The sequence below is a fragment of the Cynocephalus volans genome, chromosome 6 (assembly GCF_027409185.1).
Source record: "Cynocephalus volans isolate mCynVol1 chromosome 6, mCynVol1.pri, whole genome shotgun sequence".
Taxonomy (NCBI): Eukaryota; Metazoa; Chordata; class Mammalia; order Dermoptera; family Cynocephalidae; genus Cynocephalus; species Cynocephalus volans.
In genome coordinates, this window is record NC_084465.1 from 113,931,307 (window position 1) to 113,944,829 (window position 13,523).

Consider the following 13,523-nt stretch of genomic DNA (forward strand, 5'->3'; position numbering starts at 1 on the left):
TACAAGCCATCGCCTTGTCCCTCTCCCCGGGAGCCAGCAGCAGACCCTCAACTCAACTTTATTCCAATAATTTAATAGAAAATTAAAATAATAAATAATATGAAACAGACTGAGAAGGTAGCTGAGCTGGTGCAGGCCCAGGCCAGCCTCATACAAAATTAGGGAGGGAGGAGGTGGGGAAGGAGGTGGCGTGGCTCAGTGTGTGGGGATGTTATGAGGGGCTGGCTTCATACTCTGGCATGTGCACATACCAAGAAAGAAAAAGGGAATCTAAGTCATTCTAAACCAATTGGTGAGGGAAAGATAGCAGGATGAGAATGGGGATGAGTTGGCCTTCTGAAGGGCTCTGACTGAGGGGAGGGGCTGGAATGTACCGTGTTGTTAGCAATGAGGAGGGAATGAATGGAGAAGGGCCAAAGTGAACAGTACCATGCAATGAAGGGACAGAAGGAGGACCCACGACTTGGCCAGCAGAGCCGGGGCAAAGGTCTGGGAAGGGGAGGAAAAGAGAGGATGGGACTGGGTCCCAGAGGCAGGAAGAAGATGGGAAGGGTTAAAGGTCAGTCCTTGAAGACAATCTGTTGGCCATGAGGACGCTCGTCATGGGTGATATGGCGCCGGACGTGGATCCTGCGGACACGGTGCTCTCGGTTTTCTTCATCCTCCCCTCGGCCTGCCCCCCCCCCACCAGCTGCACCCCCTGTGGCCTCCAGGAGGGCTGGATCTGGGCCCCGAGGAGTCTCATAGATCAGGATGTTCAGGGTCTCCTCAAAGATCCGGGCTTCTGGGAATTCCACCTGCAAAAGGCCAGCAACCCCTAGCTCCTACCCTCTGGTTCAGTCTCACACAGCCATCCCCCTTCCCAAGCAGCTCCTGCACACCCCTTAGCCTTTACAATCAGGTTCTTTGGTCTGGACTGTCCTCTGCAACTTCTTTACTCAGCAGAGTCATACTTCAAGGCCCAGCTCTGAAGTCGGGCAGGCAGGATTATTGATTTTCTCTCCCACACTGCCAAGTCTTGGTATATTCTTTCATTTGACAAATACTTACTGAGTGACTGCACTATCCCAGGTGCTGTTCTAGGCACTGGGAATACAGCAGTGAACAAAACAAAGTTCCTACCCTCAGGAAGTTTACATTCTAGGGGGAGGACTCAGACAAACACTTAATAAAATATAAACTAATTTAGATGATGATAAATGTCATGGGGAAAGATACAGCAGGAAAAGTGGATGAGACAGCAATGGCCAGGAATGTTACAACTTTAAAGAAGGAGTTCAGGGAAGGCCTCACTGAGAAGGTGACGTCTGACCAAAGGAGGGGAGGGAGCTGGGTGGATGGCTGGAGAAAGCAGTCTGGGAAGACACAACAGCAGGTGGAAAAGCTCTGGGTCAGGACTGCACCTAGTGCATTACTATTTGAAGGTTAGCAAGGAGCCAATGCAACAGAGGCAGAGTGATAGAGAGAGCAGTAAGGGATGAAGTGGCAGAGGTGAGAGGGGCATTCCCCTTGTGTGGCCTTGGAAAGATAAAACTAACATAGCCCTTAACATGTGAATTATTGGTTTTTCCTTCCTGTCCTCCCAATTACAGATGAAGCTTCTTGGAAGGTGGGTCATGCATTCATTCATGCATGCATGCATTCAAATGTTTCCTAGCTTCCACTGTGTGACAAAGGCCCCACTAGTGCTAAGGTCTAGCTAGTGCTAGGGAGATGGAAAAGATACAGCCTTGCCCTCAAGCAGCTACCACCTTGTTGCTGAAGCAGTCCCCCTCCCTCCAACCCACAGACTACAATGAACACTATCTTTAGCTAAGAAGGGATTGTGACCAACTTGGCTGGGGTTGATGGGTTGAAAGTTCACTAGCAAAGGGGTCCCAATGAAAGTGATGCTTGGCTTGGGTCTCAAAGATTAAGTACAAGTTCATTAGGCAGACAGGGAAAAGAATTCCAAGAAGGCAGTGGGTGTGAAACAGCATTGGCTGCTTAAAGACTTCGAGGGATGTAGTGCAGCTGAGGCACCTCATACCCAGCCCACAGGCGCCGGTGAGGAAGGGCCTGCACTTTCCTTGGCATTTCACCCCTGGTTTCAAGCCCGGTGCAGTACTAAGCGCAGAGTGGGTTTCGAGCCCTTTGCAGTGCTGAGCGCAGAGTGGGTTTTGATCCTGGTGCAGTGCTTAGCACAGAGTACGTGCTTGGGAAATATTTACTAATGACTGTCATGTTAATGACTCAGGACCTACAAACTCAGAGTGGGTTCTAAGAGACAATCTGGCCATGAGGTTTTAAGAACCTATTTTTGGTAGGATTCTATGGATGTTCTTACAGAAAAATGCACACACACTCCCAAACCTGCATACTATTTCAGGGATTGCAGACAGCCTTGAAACCCATCCAACAGGCCTCAGTTCAGAACCCCACTCTAACCCAACACCCTCATTTCACAGGTAGAGAAACAGAGACCCACAGAACTAAAGTGACCTGCCCAAGGCTACAAGGCCAAGACCCCAGAACTCTGGCTCCTTACTCCCAGTGATGGACTCTTTCCCCTGCCTGGCCTGCTGAGCTGCTTTTGTCCAGGGCCCCGGGCCTGCCCACCACCGCAGCCCTCCCTGACCAGGCCCAGAGCCCCTCTGACCTTGGTCTGCTTCTTCTCTGTAGCATAGACGATGGAGGTGCAGCATACCTCAGCAATTTTGCGGCCCTTTCCATAGAAAGACCAGCAGCAGATCTCGTCCCCCAGGACGTCCTTGAGGAAGAGCAGCCGCCCATGGAAGCGCAGGGCCAGTTTGTCAAACAGCTCGATGTTCTTAAGTAAGTTGTCATCTGAAGTGCTGAAGGAGGCCAGGAGACCTCAGCATGACTGGTGTCCCTCCCTCTTCCCTCCCACCCCCCAGCATAGGGGCCCAGATTCCCAGCATTCTGGTCCTGCCCAGGAGTTTGGTGCCCAACAGGGAGCTTCCTCCACCCAGAAGCCAGACTAAGTGGGCTTCAGAAGGGAAACAGCATTTGCAAATCCCAGCATGGCAAAGTGGCTCCCTGGGCAGGCTCTGGGGCCAGGCTGCCTCACCAGGCAGCCTAGCTCCACCACTTTTTAACTGAGTGTCACTAGGCAAGTTGCCTCAACCTCCTCATATGTAAAACGAAAAATCACAATACCCACCTCAAACAATTGTAAGGATCATGTAAATGAATATAGAGAGAGCACTGAGGGCAATGCCTGTTACACAACAAGCACTATACGTGCAGCCATCATCATCTTCTCCCGAACCTCACTTTACTGATATGAAACTGAAGGTCAGAAGTAGAAATGCCATGCCCAAAGCATTCAGGTAAGTGGCCGAGCTGAAATCTGCAGCCAAGCAGGCATTCCTGTAGTCCCTTGGGCCAGGAGCAGGGTTGTGCTCAGTCCTAAGATTCTGCCCACTGGCCCCAGCACCACCCCCTGCCATGGCAGTCACCTGGTGTAGGAGTACTTGTTGTTACTGCGGTTGTGCAGAAGCTTCACCACGGGCTGTTGGGGGAGAGAGGGTGGAAAAGCATGGGGGTAAGGCTGCAGGGAGAGGCCCTCAGACTCCACCCTGCAGGGCTCAGGGGCCTCACCTTGGAGGTGCTGGCCAAGAGCTGCTGCTCCTCCCGGGAAGATGTCACTGTGGGAATGATGCACAGCGGGGACAGATTCTCCCTTTTTTGCTGGGGAAGAAGCAGAAGGTGGTTAACAGTGCAACCAAAGATCACTTGTTCCCCAACTTAAAAGCCTTCAAATGCTGCTTGTTGCCCTTGGGGGAAAATCCAGACTCCTTAGTCACCCACAAGGATCTGCAGGATCTGACCTCTGCAATCTCACCTGTACCTCCCTCCCCTTACTTGTTAGATTTCAACCCCACTGATTGTCTTGTTCCTCTGCACACCCAGCTTGCACCCGCCCTGGCCCTCTGCTGTTCCCCCAGCCTGGGATGCTCACACCACACCAGCCAAGGGAAGGCTGGCTCCTTCGTGCCAATCCAATCTCAGCTCTAACAGTGCCTCCTCACGTGCCAGTCCTCCTCCCTAAGATCCCCGGTTAAAGCATCCTCCTTGTCTTCCTTCCCTTCACATATCAGTTCATTTTCTTCTCTGCACTTAGTTCCTGACATTTTCTAATTTTCTGTCCATTTGTTTGGTCTGTCTCTTCCCACCTAGGGAGTAAGTACCTCGTATACAGTTACACTCGATAAATATTTGTTGAATGAATGAACCTGGTTGGGTGGGATGAGGCTGGAGAAAGAAGCAGAACCAGACATGTGGGCTTCTTTCTTGTCTGTCTTCTAGAATTTTCGTGCCAAAACCCTTCTTACCTCTCCCAACCTTGAAAGCTAAATGTGCGGGCCGGCCCGTGGCTCACTCGGGAGAGTGTGGTGCTGATAACACCAAGGCCACGGGTTCGGATCCCATATAGGGATGGCCGGTTGCTCACTGGGTGAGCGTGGTGCTGACAACACCAAGTCAAGGGTTAAGATCCCCTTACCGGTCATCTTTAAAAAAAAAAAAAAAAGAAAAAAAAAAGAAAGCTAAATGTGCAATTCTAATACAAATTCCAGAAGATCTTTTTTTTTTTTTTTTTGAGAAACTCATAAAAAACTTTTTCTAAAGTTAATATGGAACCCACACTGGAAAGCCACCAAAAAAAAAAAAAAAAAATTAATATGGAAGACTAAAAGTCTATAATTACTTAGGTCAATTTTTAAAAAGAGCAGAGAAGACTGACCCTACCAGATATTAAGATATAGTACAAAGCCATAATAATGAAAACAGTGCAGTTCTGGTGCAGAAACAAAGACAGTGAACACAGTGGAGAGCTCAGAAACAGACCAGTGTAGGTGTGAGAAATATTTTTAAAGATACTGCGAATGAGTGGGGGAAGTATGGAGTGTGTATTAGTTATCTATTGCTGTGTAACAAATTGCCCCAAACATAGCAGCTTAAATTAACAAGAAATATTTATTATTTCCATTTCTGTGGGTCAACAATTTAGGAGTGGCTTGGCTGGGTGGCTCTGGCATGGGGTCTCTCAAGAGGTTGTCATCAAGATGTCTGCTGGGGCTGCTGGCAGTTGAAGGCATCACTGCCTTGGGAGGAATTATTTCTAAGAAAGTTTATTCATCTGGCTGGCAAGTTCATGCTGGCTACTGACAGGATATTTCTAATCCCTGCCATTTGGACCTCTCCACAGGGCTGCTTGAGTGTCCTCATAACACGGCAGCTGGCTTCTCCAGAGCAAATAATCCCAGAGAGAGCAAGGTGGAGGCCTCACTGTCTTTTATGACCTACCTGTGACAGCCCTATTAAGTGCGGGAGGAGACAACATAAGGGAATGATTGCCTGGGGACAAGAATCCCTGGGGGCTGCCTTGGAGGCTGGCTCCACAGTCCACCCTCTGGCCCTCACTAAATCACATCCCTTCCACATGCAAATGCACTCACCCCCTCCCAAGATCGCCCAGAGTCTCATCCCATTACAGCACCAGCTCAAAGTACAGAATCTTGTCATCTAAATCAGGTTCAGGTAGGGATGAGGCTCCTTGGGTGCCGTTCCTTAACTACAGCTCCTTAAGTACACTTCCTCTCTCTCTCTGAAGACCTGCGAACTAAAGAGACACGTTATCTCCTCCACACACCCAATATGCAATGGTAGAACAGGCATAGGATAACCACTAGGGATTCTCTTGTTCAAAAAGGGGGGAAACTGGAGGCACATAGAAGTCACTGGTCCATAGAAATTCTGTAATCCAGTTGGACAATGTGGGGAACTCTCTGATGCCTACTCCTGTTCAGGAATGATTCTCCATGGTTCTTGACTCTGCCTGGAGCCATCCTTCCTTTTCCATGAAAGACATTTGCAGCTCCATAGTGTCCTCAGTCTGCTTCCTGCCTGTAGAAGTTTGGGGGTCCAAAGGCTTCTTCTCCTTTTGCACTGGCAAGTTTGGGGGTTCATTTCATTAGGAAAAAGCCACACACAAACCTCTGCAAGATAAACCCTTCTTTACTTTGGGCTTGTGCTGAGATGGTTGACAGATAAGACCCTTAGGCTTCTTAGAGGTGCTATTATTTAACTGAATGGTTCTCTGAGGCATCTTCTTGGATATTTCTGAGGTCTTAACAAAGGACTTTATAATCACATCCTCAAAGCTTCATCTTTAGACCATGTTTTTCTGAGAATGCCCTGTATTTCATCTTTGCCTAAAAGCCACTTATATTAATTTTAACACCATCTGTTGTCTGGAAAGGCTGGGAATTTTCAAACCCAACAATTTTGGCTCCATTTTGTTCAACTGTTTTTTTCTTTAGCTTACCCTCTCCTCTCTGATTTTACTATAAGCATCAAGAAACCAGGTGGCATTTATGACATTCTGTATGGAAATCTTAGCTAGACCACCCAGTTCACTAGGTTTTGTATTTTCTACTTTCTACATTACTGTAGGAGACAGTGTTGCTAAACTTTCTGCCACTACATAACAAGGATTCCTTTTTCAAGTTTCCAATGACCTTTCCCTAACTGTTCTGTAAGCCCGCACTGCAGCCTTCTCAAAGGTCATCAGACTTCTATTAACAGGCTCTTTACTCTTTAAAGCTCTTTAGGCTTTTACTAACACTTTCCTCAAAGACCTAGCTTCTGCCCACTTCTCAGTTCTAAAACTACTTCCACATTTTAGGTTTTTTATGGCAGACCCCCATTCAAGAACCAAAATCTGTTATCTATTGCTGGGTAACAAATTACTATAAACTAAGCAGCTTAAAACAACAAAAAACATTTATTATCTTGCACAGTTTCTGTGGGTCAGGAATTTGAGATTGGTTTAGCTGCATGGTCCTAGCCCAGGGTCTCTCATAAAGTTGCAGTCTAGCTCTGGTCCGGGCTGCAGTCATCTGAAGACTTGCCTGGGCCTAAAGGATCTGCTTCTGAGATTATTCACTCATTTGGCTGGGAGTCTATGCTGGATGTTGGCAGGAGGCTTCAGTTCCTCACCATGTAGACTTCTCCCTAGGGCTGCTACAGTGTCCTCACATAACAGCTGGCTTCCCGCAGAATGACCCAGGAGAGAGGCAGAAGCTATAATGTCTTTTATGACCTAGCTTCAAAAGTCACACACACACTATCATTTCTGCAACATCCTATTGGTTACATAGGTCAGCCCTATTCAGAGAGGGAGGGGACTAAACAAGAGCCCAAATACGGGAGGCGAGAATCACTGGCAGCCACCTTGAATGCCTGCTACTACAGACTGCCTGATAGATGGCACTGGGAAAACTAGCTCACTCTCTATGGAGGATAAAAAAAGAGTAAAATCTCTTCAAAGTTCACATTTACAAAAGTGAGTCCCATTTAGATTAAAAGAGTCATACATTAAACTAGAAAGCTAATAAAAATGTAGAATAGGAAAAAAAAAGTCTTAACCATCACCCCAAAAGGATACACCATTAGGCAAAATGTTGAGGAATCTGGCTAAATTAAAATGAAGATTTTCTCAAGTTGACAATGGAAAGCATAACTATAAATAATCCCATGTAGTGTTGAAGAAATGACAGAATTATCATTACCCTACAACCCGAATGAAATTATTGATTTAGCAAGGATTATCAATTGCTGTGTTGTTAATAGGTAACTGCCATTCATAAAGTACCCAAATAATATCATACAGATTCCCTTATAGTTGGCAACAAGGAAATATAACTACCACGAAGAAATCAAACCACCATCACCTGAATCCAGGGGTCAATTCTGAGTATCATTAATGGTGGGTCATATTAGCAGTATTATGGGTCTCTCAATGTAACCCAATAATAAATATATAATATTACCTAAAATGGTTTTTTTTTTTTTTGACCGGTAAGGCGATCGCAACCCTCCGCACGGTGTTGTCTGCACCACGCTCAGCCAGTGAGCGCACCAGCCATCCCTGTATAGGATCCGAACCCGCGACTCCAGCGCTACCAGCGCCGCACTCTCCCGAGTGAGCCACAGGGCCAGCCCCTAAAATGTATTCTAACCAAAATATTTAATATCCAGTCTTCGATTTTTTTTGGGGGGGGGGGAGCGGTTGGGTGGTACATGGATTGAACCCTGGACCTTGGTGTTATCAGCAACATGCTCTAATCAACTGAGCTAACCAGCCAGTACCTGATAGCAAGTCTTTAAATTTACAGTCTAGTTTACAGGATATTAAGGATAGGGTAGAGTAACAAACCAAATGATACCATGAGTAAACAACAAAGCAAGTTTGGAAAGCTGGTCATTGCACAGAACAACTGGCAGCCTCTTTAACAAGTCAGCATCATGAGAAGAAAGGGACTGTCCTGGAGTGGGACAGACTTACAGAACTTAACAACCAGATGCAATGTGAGGCTCTAGATTGGATCCTGGTTTAGATGAACTAGTTAAAAAAAAAACATTTCTAGAACAATTGGAGAAATTGGAGTATGCCCTGGATGTTAGATAAAATTTTATTCATACAAAAAGATGGCAATTATTAACAACAACAACAAAAAGCAGATTACAAAACAGTACATATAACATGATTGTATCTTGGCAAAAATACGCACACACACAGGAAAAGATCTGGAAGGATATTGGGTGCTTTTATTTTTTTAGTTATGTTTCCTAAATTTCTACGACTCAAAAAAAAAAAAAAAAAAAAACTGCCTTAAAAATAATAAATGGTTATTTGTAATTTTTTAAAAATTAAGGATTTCTATTCAATACCATGTGTCACAGACAGGTGACATTCTAAGAGAAAATACTGACAATATCTAAAACCAACTAGGAATTATTATCTAGAACAGACTTTCTCAACTGGGGTTCCTCACCTGAATCTCAACACCCAGCAAATAATGTGAGTATTTTCTGAACTCTCCTAAGGATGGTAGGTAAATAGTATCATTCTAGATGCTTAGGAGAAAAGTTAATTTATTATGTCCAATACATAGCCTACAGCATGTATAAACATGCCCTTATATAATAGGGTTTAATTCTCCCTAGGAACAAAACTTAAATATGCAAAGATCTCATCTCCTGCAAAGCAACAAGAAAAAGAGAAGAAACTCAGTAGAAAATTTGGTAAGAAATATGCATAAGCGATTCACAGAAGGGAAAAAAACCAAAAAAAGCTAGTGAGTACATGAAAAGATGTTCAACCTCATTAGTAATCAGAGGTATGCAAATGAAAATGAGATCACTCTACACCCATCGGATTGCCAAAATTAGAAAGCTGGATGATGCCATGTGTTGTTGAAGATACTATGCAGAAATGGGATCTTAGGCACTGCTGATCATGACGATAAAGTACTATAACCATTGCTGAAATTTGATTGCATGTGTCCTGTGATACAGCAACTGTACTCCCAGCTACAATCATGAAAAACTCTGGCACAAGACCACAAGGAGACATAGGATGCCCATGGTGGCACTGTTTGTGGGGCAGGAAGTGAGAGGCAATCAAGGTTTCCAGCCTCAGGGGAATGTATAAATAAAATATGGTGAATAAACATCACAAATTCCTACACAGCCATTAGAAGCAAAGAACTAGATGTACACACAATAGCATGAACAGATCATGAAAAAAGTGTTGAATAAAAAAACTATGAAACAGAACATAATCTATAGCTCAATGGCATTTATGGAAATTTAAAGTGCATACATATACAACACAATGCTTTAAGCTTTTCAAGGGTACAAACATAATCCAAGCATATGTATCAAAACATTAGAATTGTATGGGTGCCCCTGGGGAAAAGAGAAGTGGGCAGGGGATTGGGAATGAAGAAAAAAATATAATAAAAAGATCTGCATAGACCGGTGATGATTAAGTGCCACACACTGTGAAGTGTGCTGAGCTGTGTGGGGTGTGGATGCAAATGGTCTCAGGGAAACCCAGAAAGGAGGAAGCTGGAGCGCAGAAGCAAAGCAGCGCACCTGGGAGTCAGATATCCTGGGGTTGAATCTGAGCTCTGCCTCTTACCGGCTCTTTGAACTTGGATGCATCATCCAACTTCCTCGTTACTTTTTATGCCAAACAAGGGTACAAGAGGTACACACAAGCAGACAGCAGAATCGCTCCTGACACACAGTGGGTGTGCAATAACTCTAGCTAAATTTAAAACTATAGAGCAGGAACACACTTCCAAGATCTAGTTCAATGTTTTTCAAACTGCAAGTGGTGACCCATCAATGAGTCACAAAATAAGCTAAATGGGTTCCAAACACAGAAAGAAAAACTGTATCATAGTACATTTCACTAAAAGAATCATTATAAAACTCTTATTTCAGTTATATACATGAGTCTAAAATGCACTTATTTCCTGTGGGCTTCAGTCAGAAAGTTCGAAAAACATGGATATTGTCCAAAGGAATTGTACATCTTTGGATTTCAAGAAGGAATAAATATTCCCTGAGATAAGAGGAAGTTGTTCAGAGTTGCCACTTTTTAATCTATGAATGGCACCAAAAAAGAAATTTATAATCAACTATTTTATTGTATTATAAAAGAAAGGACATTTTAACATTGTAAAAGTAGAACAGAATAAAGGGCTTTATGTAAAACTCACTACATTGTACTTATTTTTCTTGGTTCCCTATTTTTTGGAACATGAAGACAGAATGCCAGAGGTAGGAATTGACTCACTCAAGGTCACTCAATTGTGACAAAAGTGACACAAAGCCCCTATGTCCTGGTTGTACTTTCCAAGCTCTGCTCCTCAGAACCCTAAGAGATCCACAGAAGTGGAGCCCGGCGGGTGGGGCTCTGGAACCTCCCAACCCTGTTTTATTGGGAGTAGTTCTGCTTCTATGAGATTTCATTTGAGATAAGGATTTCACTGCTTTAAAAAAGAAAAAAAAAAAAAAAAAAAGAATTAGAAGCCCCTGGGGGATGGGGGACCTGGGAGAATGCTGCCTCTGCGGATAGGACCAGATCATGGAGGTTATTATATTTCAATTTAGACTCTCTCTTCCCCTAGTGGCACTAGGGAGCTATTTAGGATTGCTGAGCAAGGGAGGGAAGAGATTGGTGTTGTGTTTAAGGATAATTACTCAGATAACAGTGTAACAGCTGGACTGGCTGGGTAGGTAGGAACTGCAAGAAGCAGAGAGCAGTTATTTATTCAACAGTCCTGGCATGAGGTGGTGAGGGAGACCTGCCTGAGGCAGCATGGATGCAGAAGACAGTACCCCAAATTCTCTGGGGTTATGGCCAATCAGAGCCAGGCTCTCCAGGCCATACCCCATATCTCCTTTTTTCTGTCCTAATATTTAACTGTTTGGGCAGCTCTCTCAGGATCATAGGCATGGAGAAGAGGGAGGAAGACCTTCACCTGCAGTGCCAGCTGGCAGTCCTCAATCAGGCCCTGTACCAGGTAGTAGCGCGCTTCACCTAGTAGCTCCCCCAGTTCTCTGGTACTCTCAGGCAGTGGCACGGACCCGTCCCGCAGGTAGTTGAGGATTGTACCAAAATGGCGGCCGCTCCTGTCGATCAGCACCCAACCTGGTAGGGCGGGGAAAGCAGCGGGAAGAACGGCTTTGCTGGGGGCCCTGGAGCTACTAAATTTTTATGAAAAAAGGATTCCAAAGTCACGAGAAAGTCTGAATACTGATCTGTCTCAAACCTCTGCCACATCCAAGAAAATCCCTTTAAAACACCTCCGGTGAGTTCTCCCATAGGCTTTACACATACTCAACCTCAGAGAACTAATTCTCCCCAAATCTGCTTTCTACGGTCAGGAGGCTCTCACCATAAGAAAGGTCTTACAGAATTACTTCGTCAACAAACTTCTAACCCCTGGCGTTAAATTCTGACCATCCTATTTAATTAAAATGTCTACTACCCCACCCACCTGTTCACTGTCATTTTAACCTTTATATTCTTCATAGAACTTATTACTATCTGCAATTACATATATTCTTGTTTGTTTGTTTACTTGCTTATTGGTCTTCCCTACTCCCACCTCCCTAAAAAAAAAGAAACTCCATAAGGCTAATCTTGTCAGATTCATTTACCAAAGTATCTACTAACAAGTACTTTACAAATACTTATTGAATAAGTAAATTCCTCACCTTCGATATTTAAAGGCTGAGTTACACCTCCCAAATTTTTATTTTCCTGCTCTCACAATCATTGTTAACTCCCTCTGAATTCCTCCTCCAACCCCCCACACACACACAAAAAATCTTTAAAGCCTCAGTTGGGATTGTGGGGCCCAAACTTGAATGCAACACTCCAAGAACGTAAGGTTCACCTGCCAAGGAGAACTGTCCACCCTCCACTCTTGGTGTCCCTGGCAAACCCAAGGCAGCCTTCTCCTTCTACAATCTGCATTTACAGATGGATTCCTAGAGTGTAAAGGGACCTGCGTTAAGGGAACACAGACACAGAAAAGATCTCCCAGCTTTCCAGGCTGGCTGTTAGTGGTTTTGAGGCAGAGAGGGGAACAAAAGGCTGGGAACTTGGAAGAAACTGATGAAGGTTGCCTGGAAGGGTGTTGCTGGCAGCACGGAAGGCTCCCAAGTCTTTCGAGCTGAGGGGTGAAGTGTGGGAGAATAGTCATGAAGATTATGAAGACATGTTGAATCATTTAACGCAGCGCCCGGCAGAGTCAGGGGTTCCATAAATGCTGGTAATTGCTGGGGGGAAAGGCTTGGGGGAGGAAGGAGATTACGAACGAGAAAGGGGAGATGGGACGTGGGGGCAGGGGAGAAGTGAGAATGAGTTAGTGAGACGACAGAAGGGGAATGAGGAGTCTGGGTGACGAAACACTGGGGTCAAAGGGAGTTGGGAATCTGGGGGATGGAGGACGGCACAAGTAGAGCGGCGCGTGTACCTCCGGCGTCGGTGAGCACCTCCACGCGGCCGCTGAACATGGCCTTGAGCATAGTGTCCTGTCCCGTGAGTGTGCGCAGCGTGGTGTAGTGCAGCGAGCCGCCCACGTTTAGCTTCACGTACTTGCTGTTCGGGGTCAGAGGCTTGAGACCGTAGGCGGCGGAACCAGTCTCGAGACCCGAGGGCTTAGGGACTTCCAGCGACGGGGCCGCGGCTACCGCCGGGCCTGAGGCCTCGGCCGACATGCCAGGTGGCGGCAGCGGGCGGCGATCCCAAGCTCTCTCCGCGCCCTCTGGCCGGCTCCCCAAAGCCCCCGGACCCCAGGCCTCAGGCCAGCCCACTCACCGCCGCTACCCGGCAATACTGGCCCGCCGCCCCATCGCCCTCGCACCACCCGGAAACCGGCGCCAGGCAATTGCGCAGGCGCGTGCAAGCCCCACCCCTGACCTGGGGGGCGGGACTGCGCTGCGGAGCATGCGCAGTGGTCGCGGAGGGGGGGGCAGGTTGAGATGTCGCCTACCGGCTGGGGTCGCTCTAACCGGGCGAGGTGCGCTTCCCTCGCGACACTTGGGGACCAGATGGAAGAAGCTCGCGCCTGGCCGATTTGAAAAGCGTAGTCCCCGACCTGTGATTGGGTCTCTTAGAGCGCTTTGCGGGCGTGAAGGGGAAGCTGAGG

At 46.2% G+C, this 13,523-nt stretch overlaps 1 protein-coding gene across 1 annotated transcript; it reads right to left on the reverse strand.

Annotated features, from left to right (window-relative positions):
• Window positions 1-112: 112 nt before the first annotated feature.
• KCTD13 (potassium channel tetramerization domain containing 13) lies at window positions 113-13,220 on the reverse strand. Its single transcript, XM_063100206.1, has 6 exons — window positions 12,849-13,220; window positions 11,346-11,515; window positions 3,604-3,693; window positions 3,462-3,514; window positions 2,639-2,834; window positions 113-797 (listed from the first exon to the last, which is right to left on the reverse strand). Exons 1-6 carry the CDS (start codon window positions 13,090-13,092, stop codon window positions 561-563), a joined length of 990 nt encoding a protein of 329 aa, XP_062956276.1. The 5' UTR covers window positions 13,093-13,220; the 3' UTR covers window positions 113-560.
• Between the last annotated feature and the right edge of the window lie 303 nt (window positions 13,221-13,523).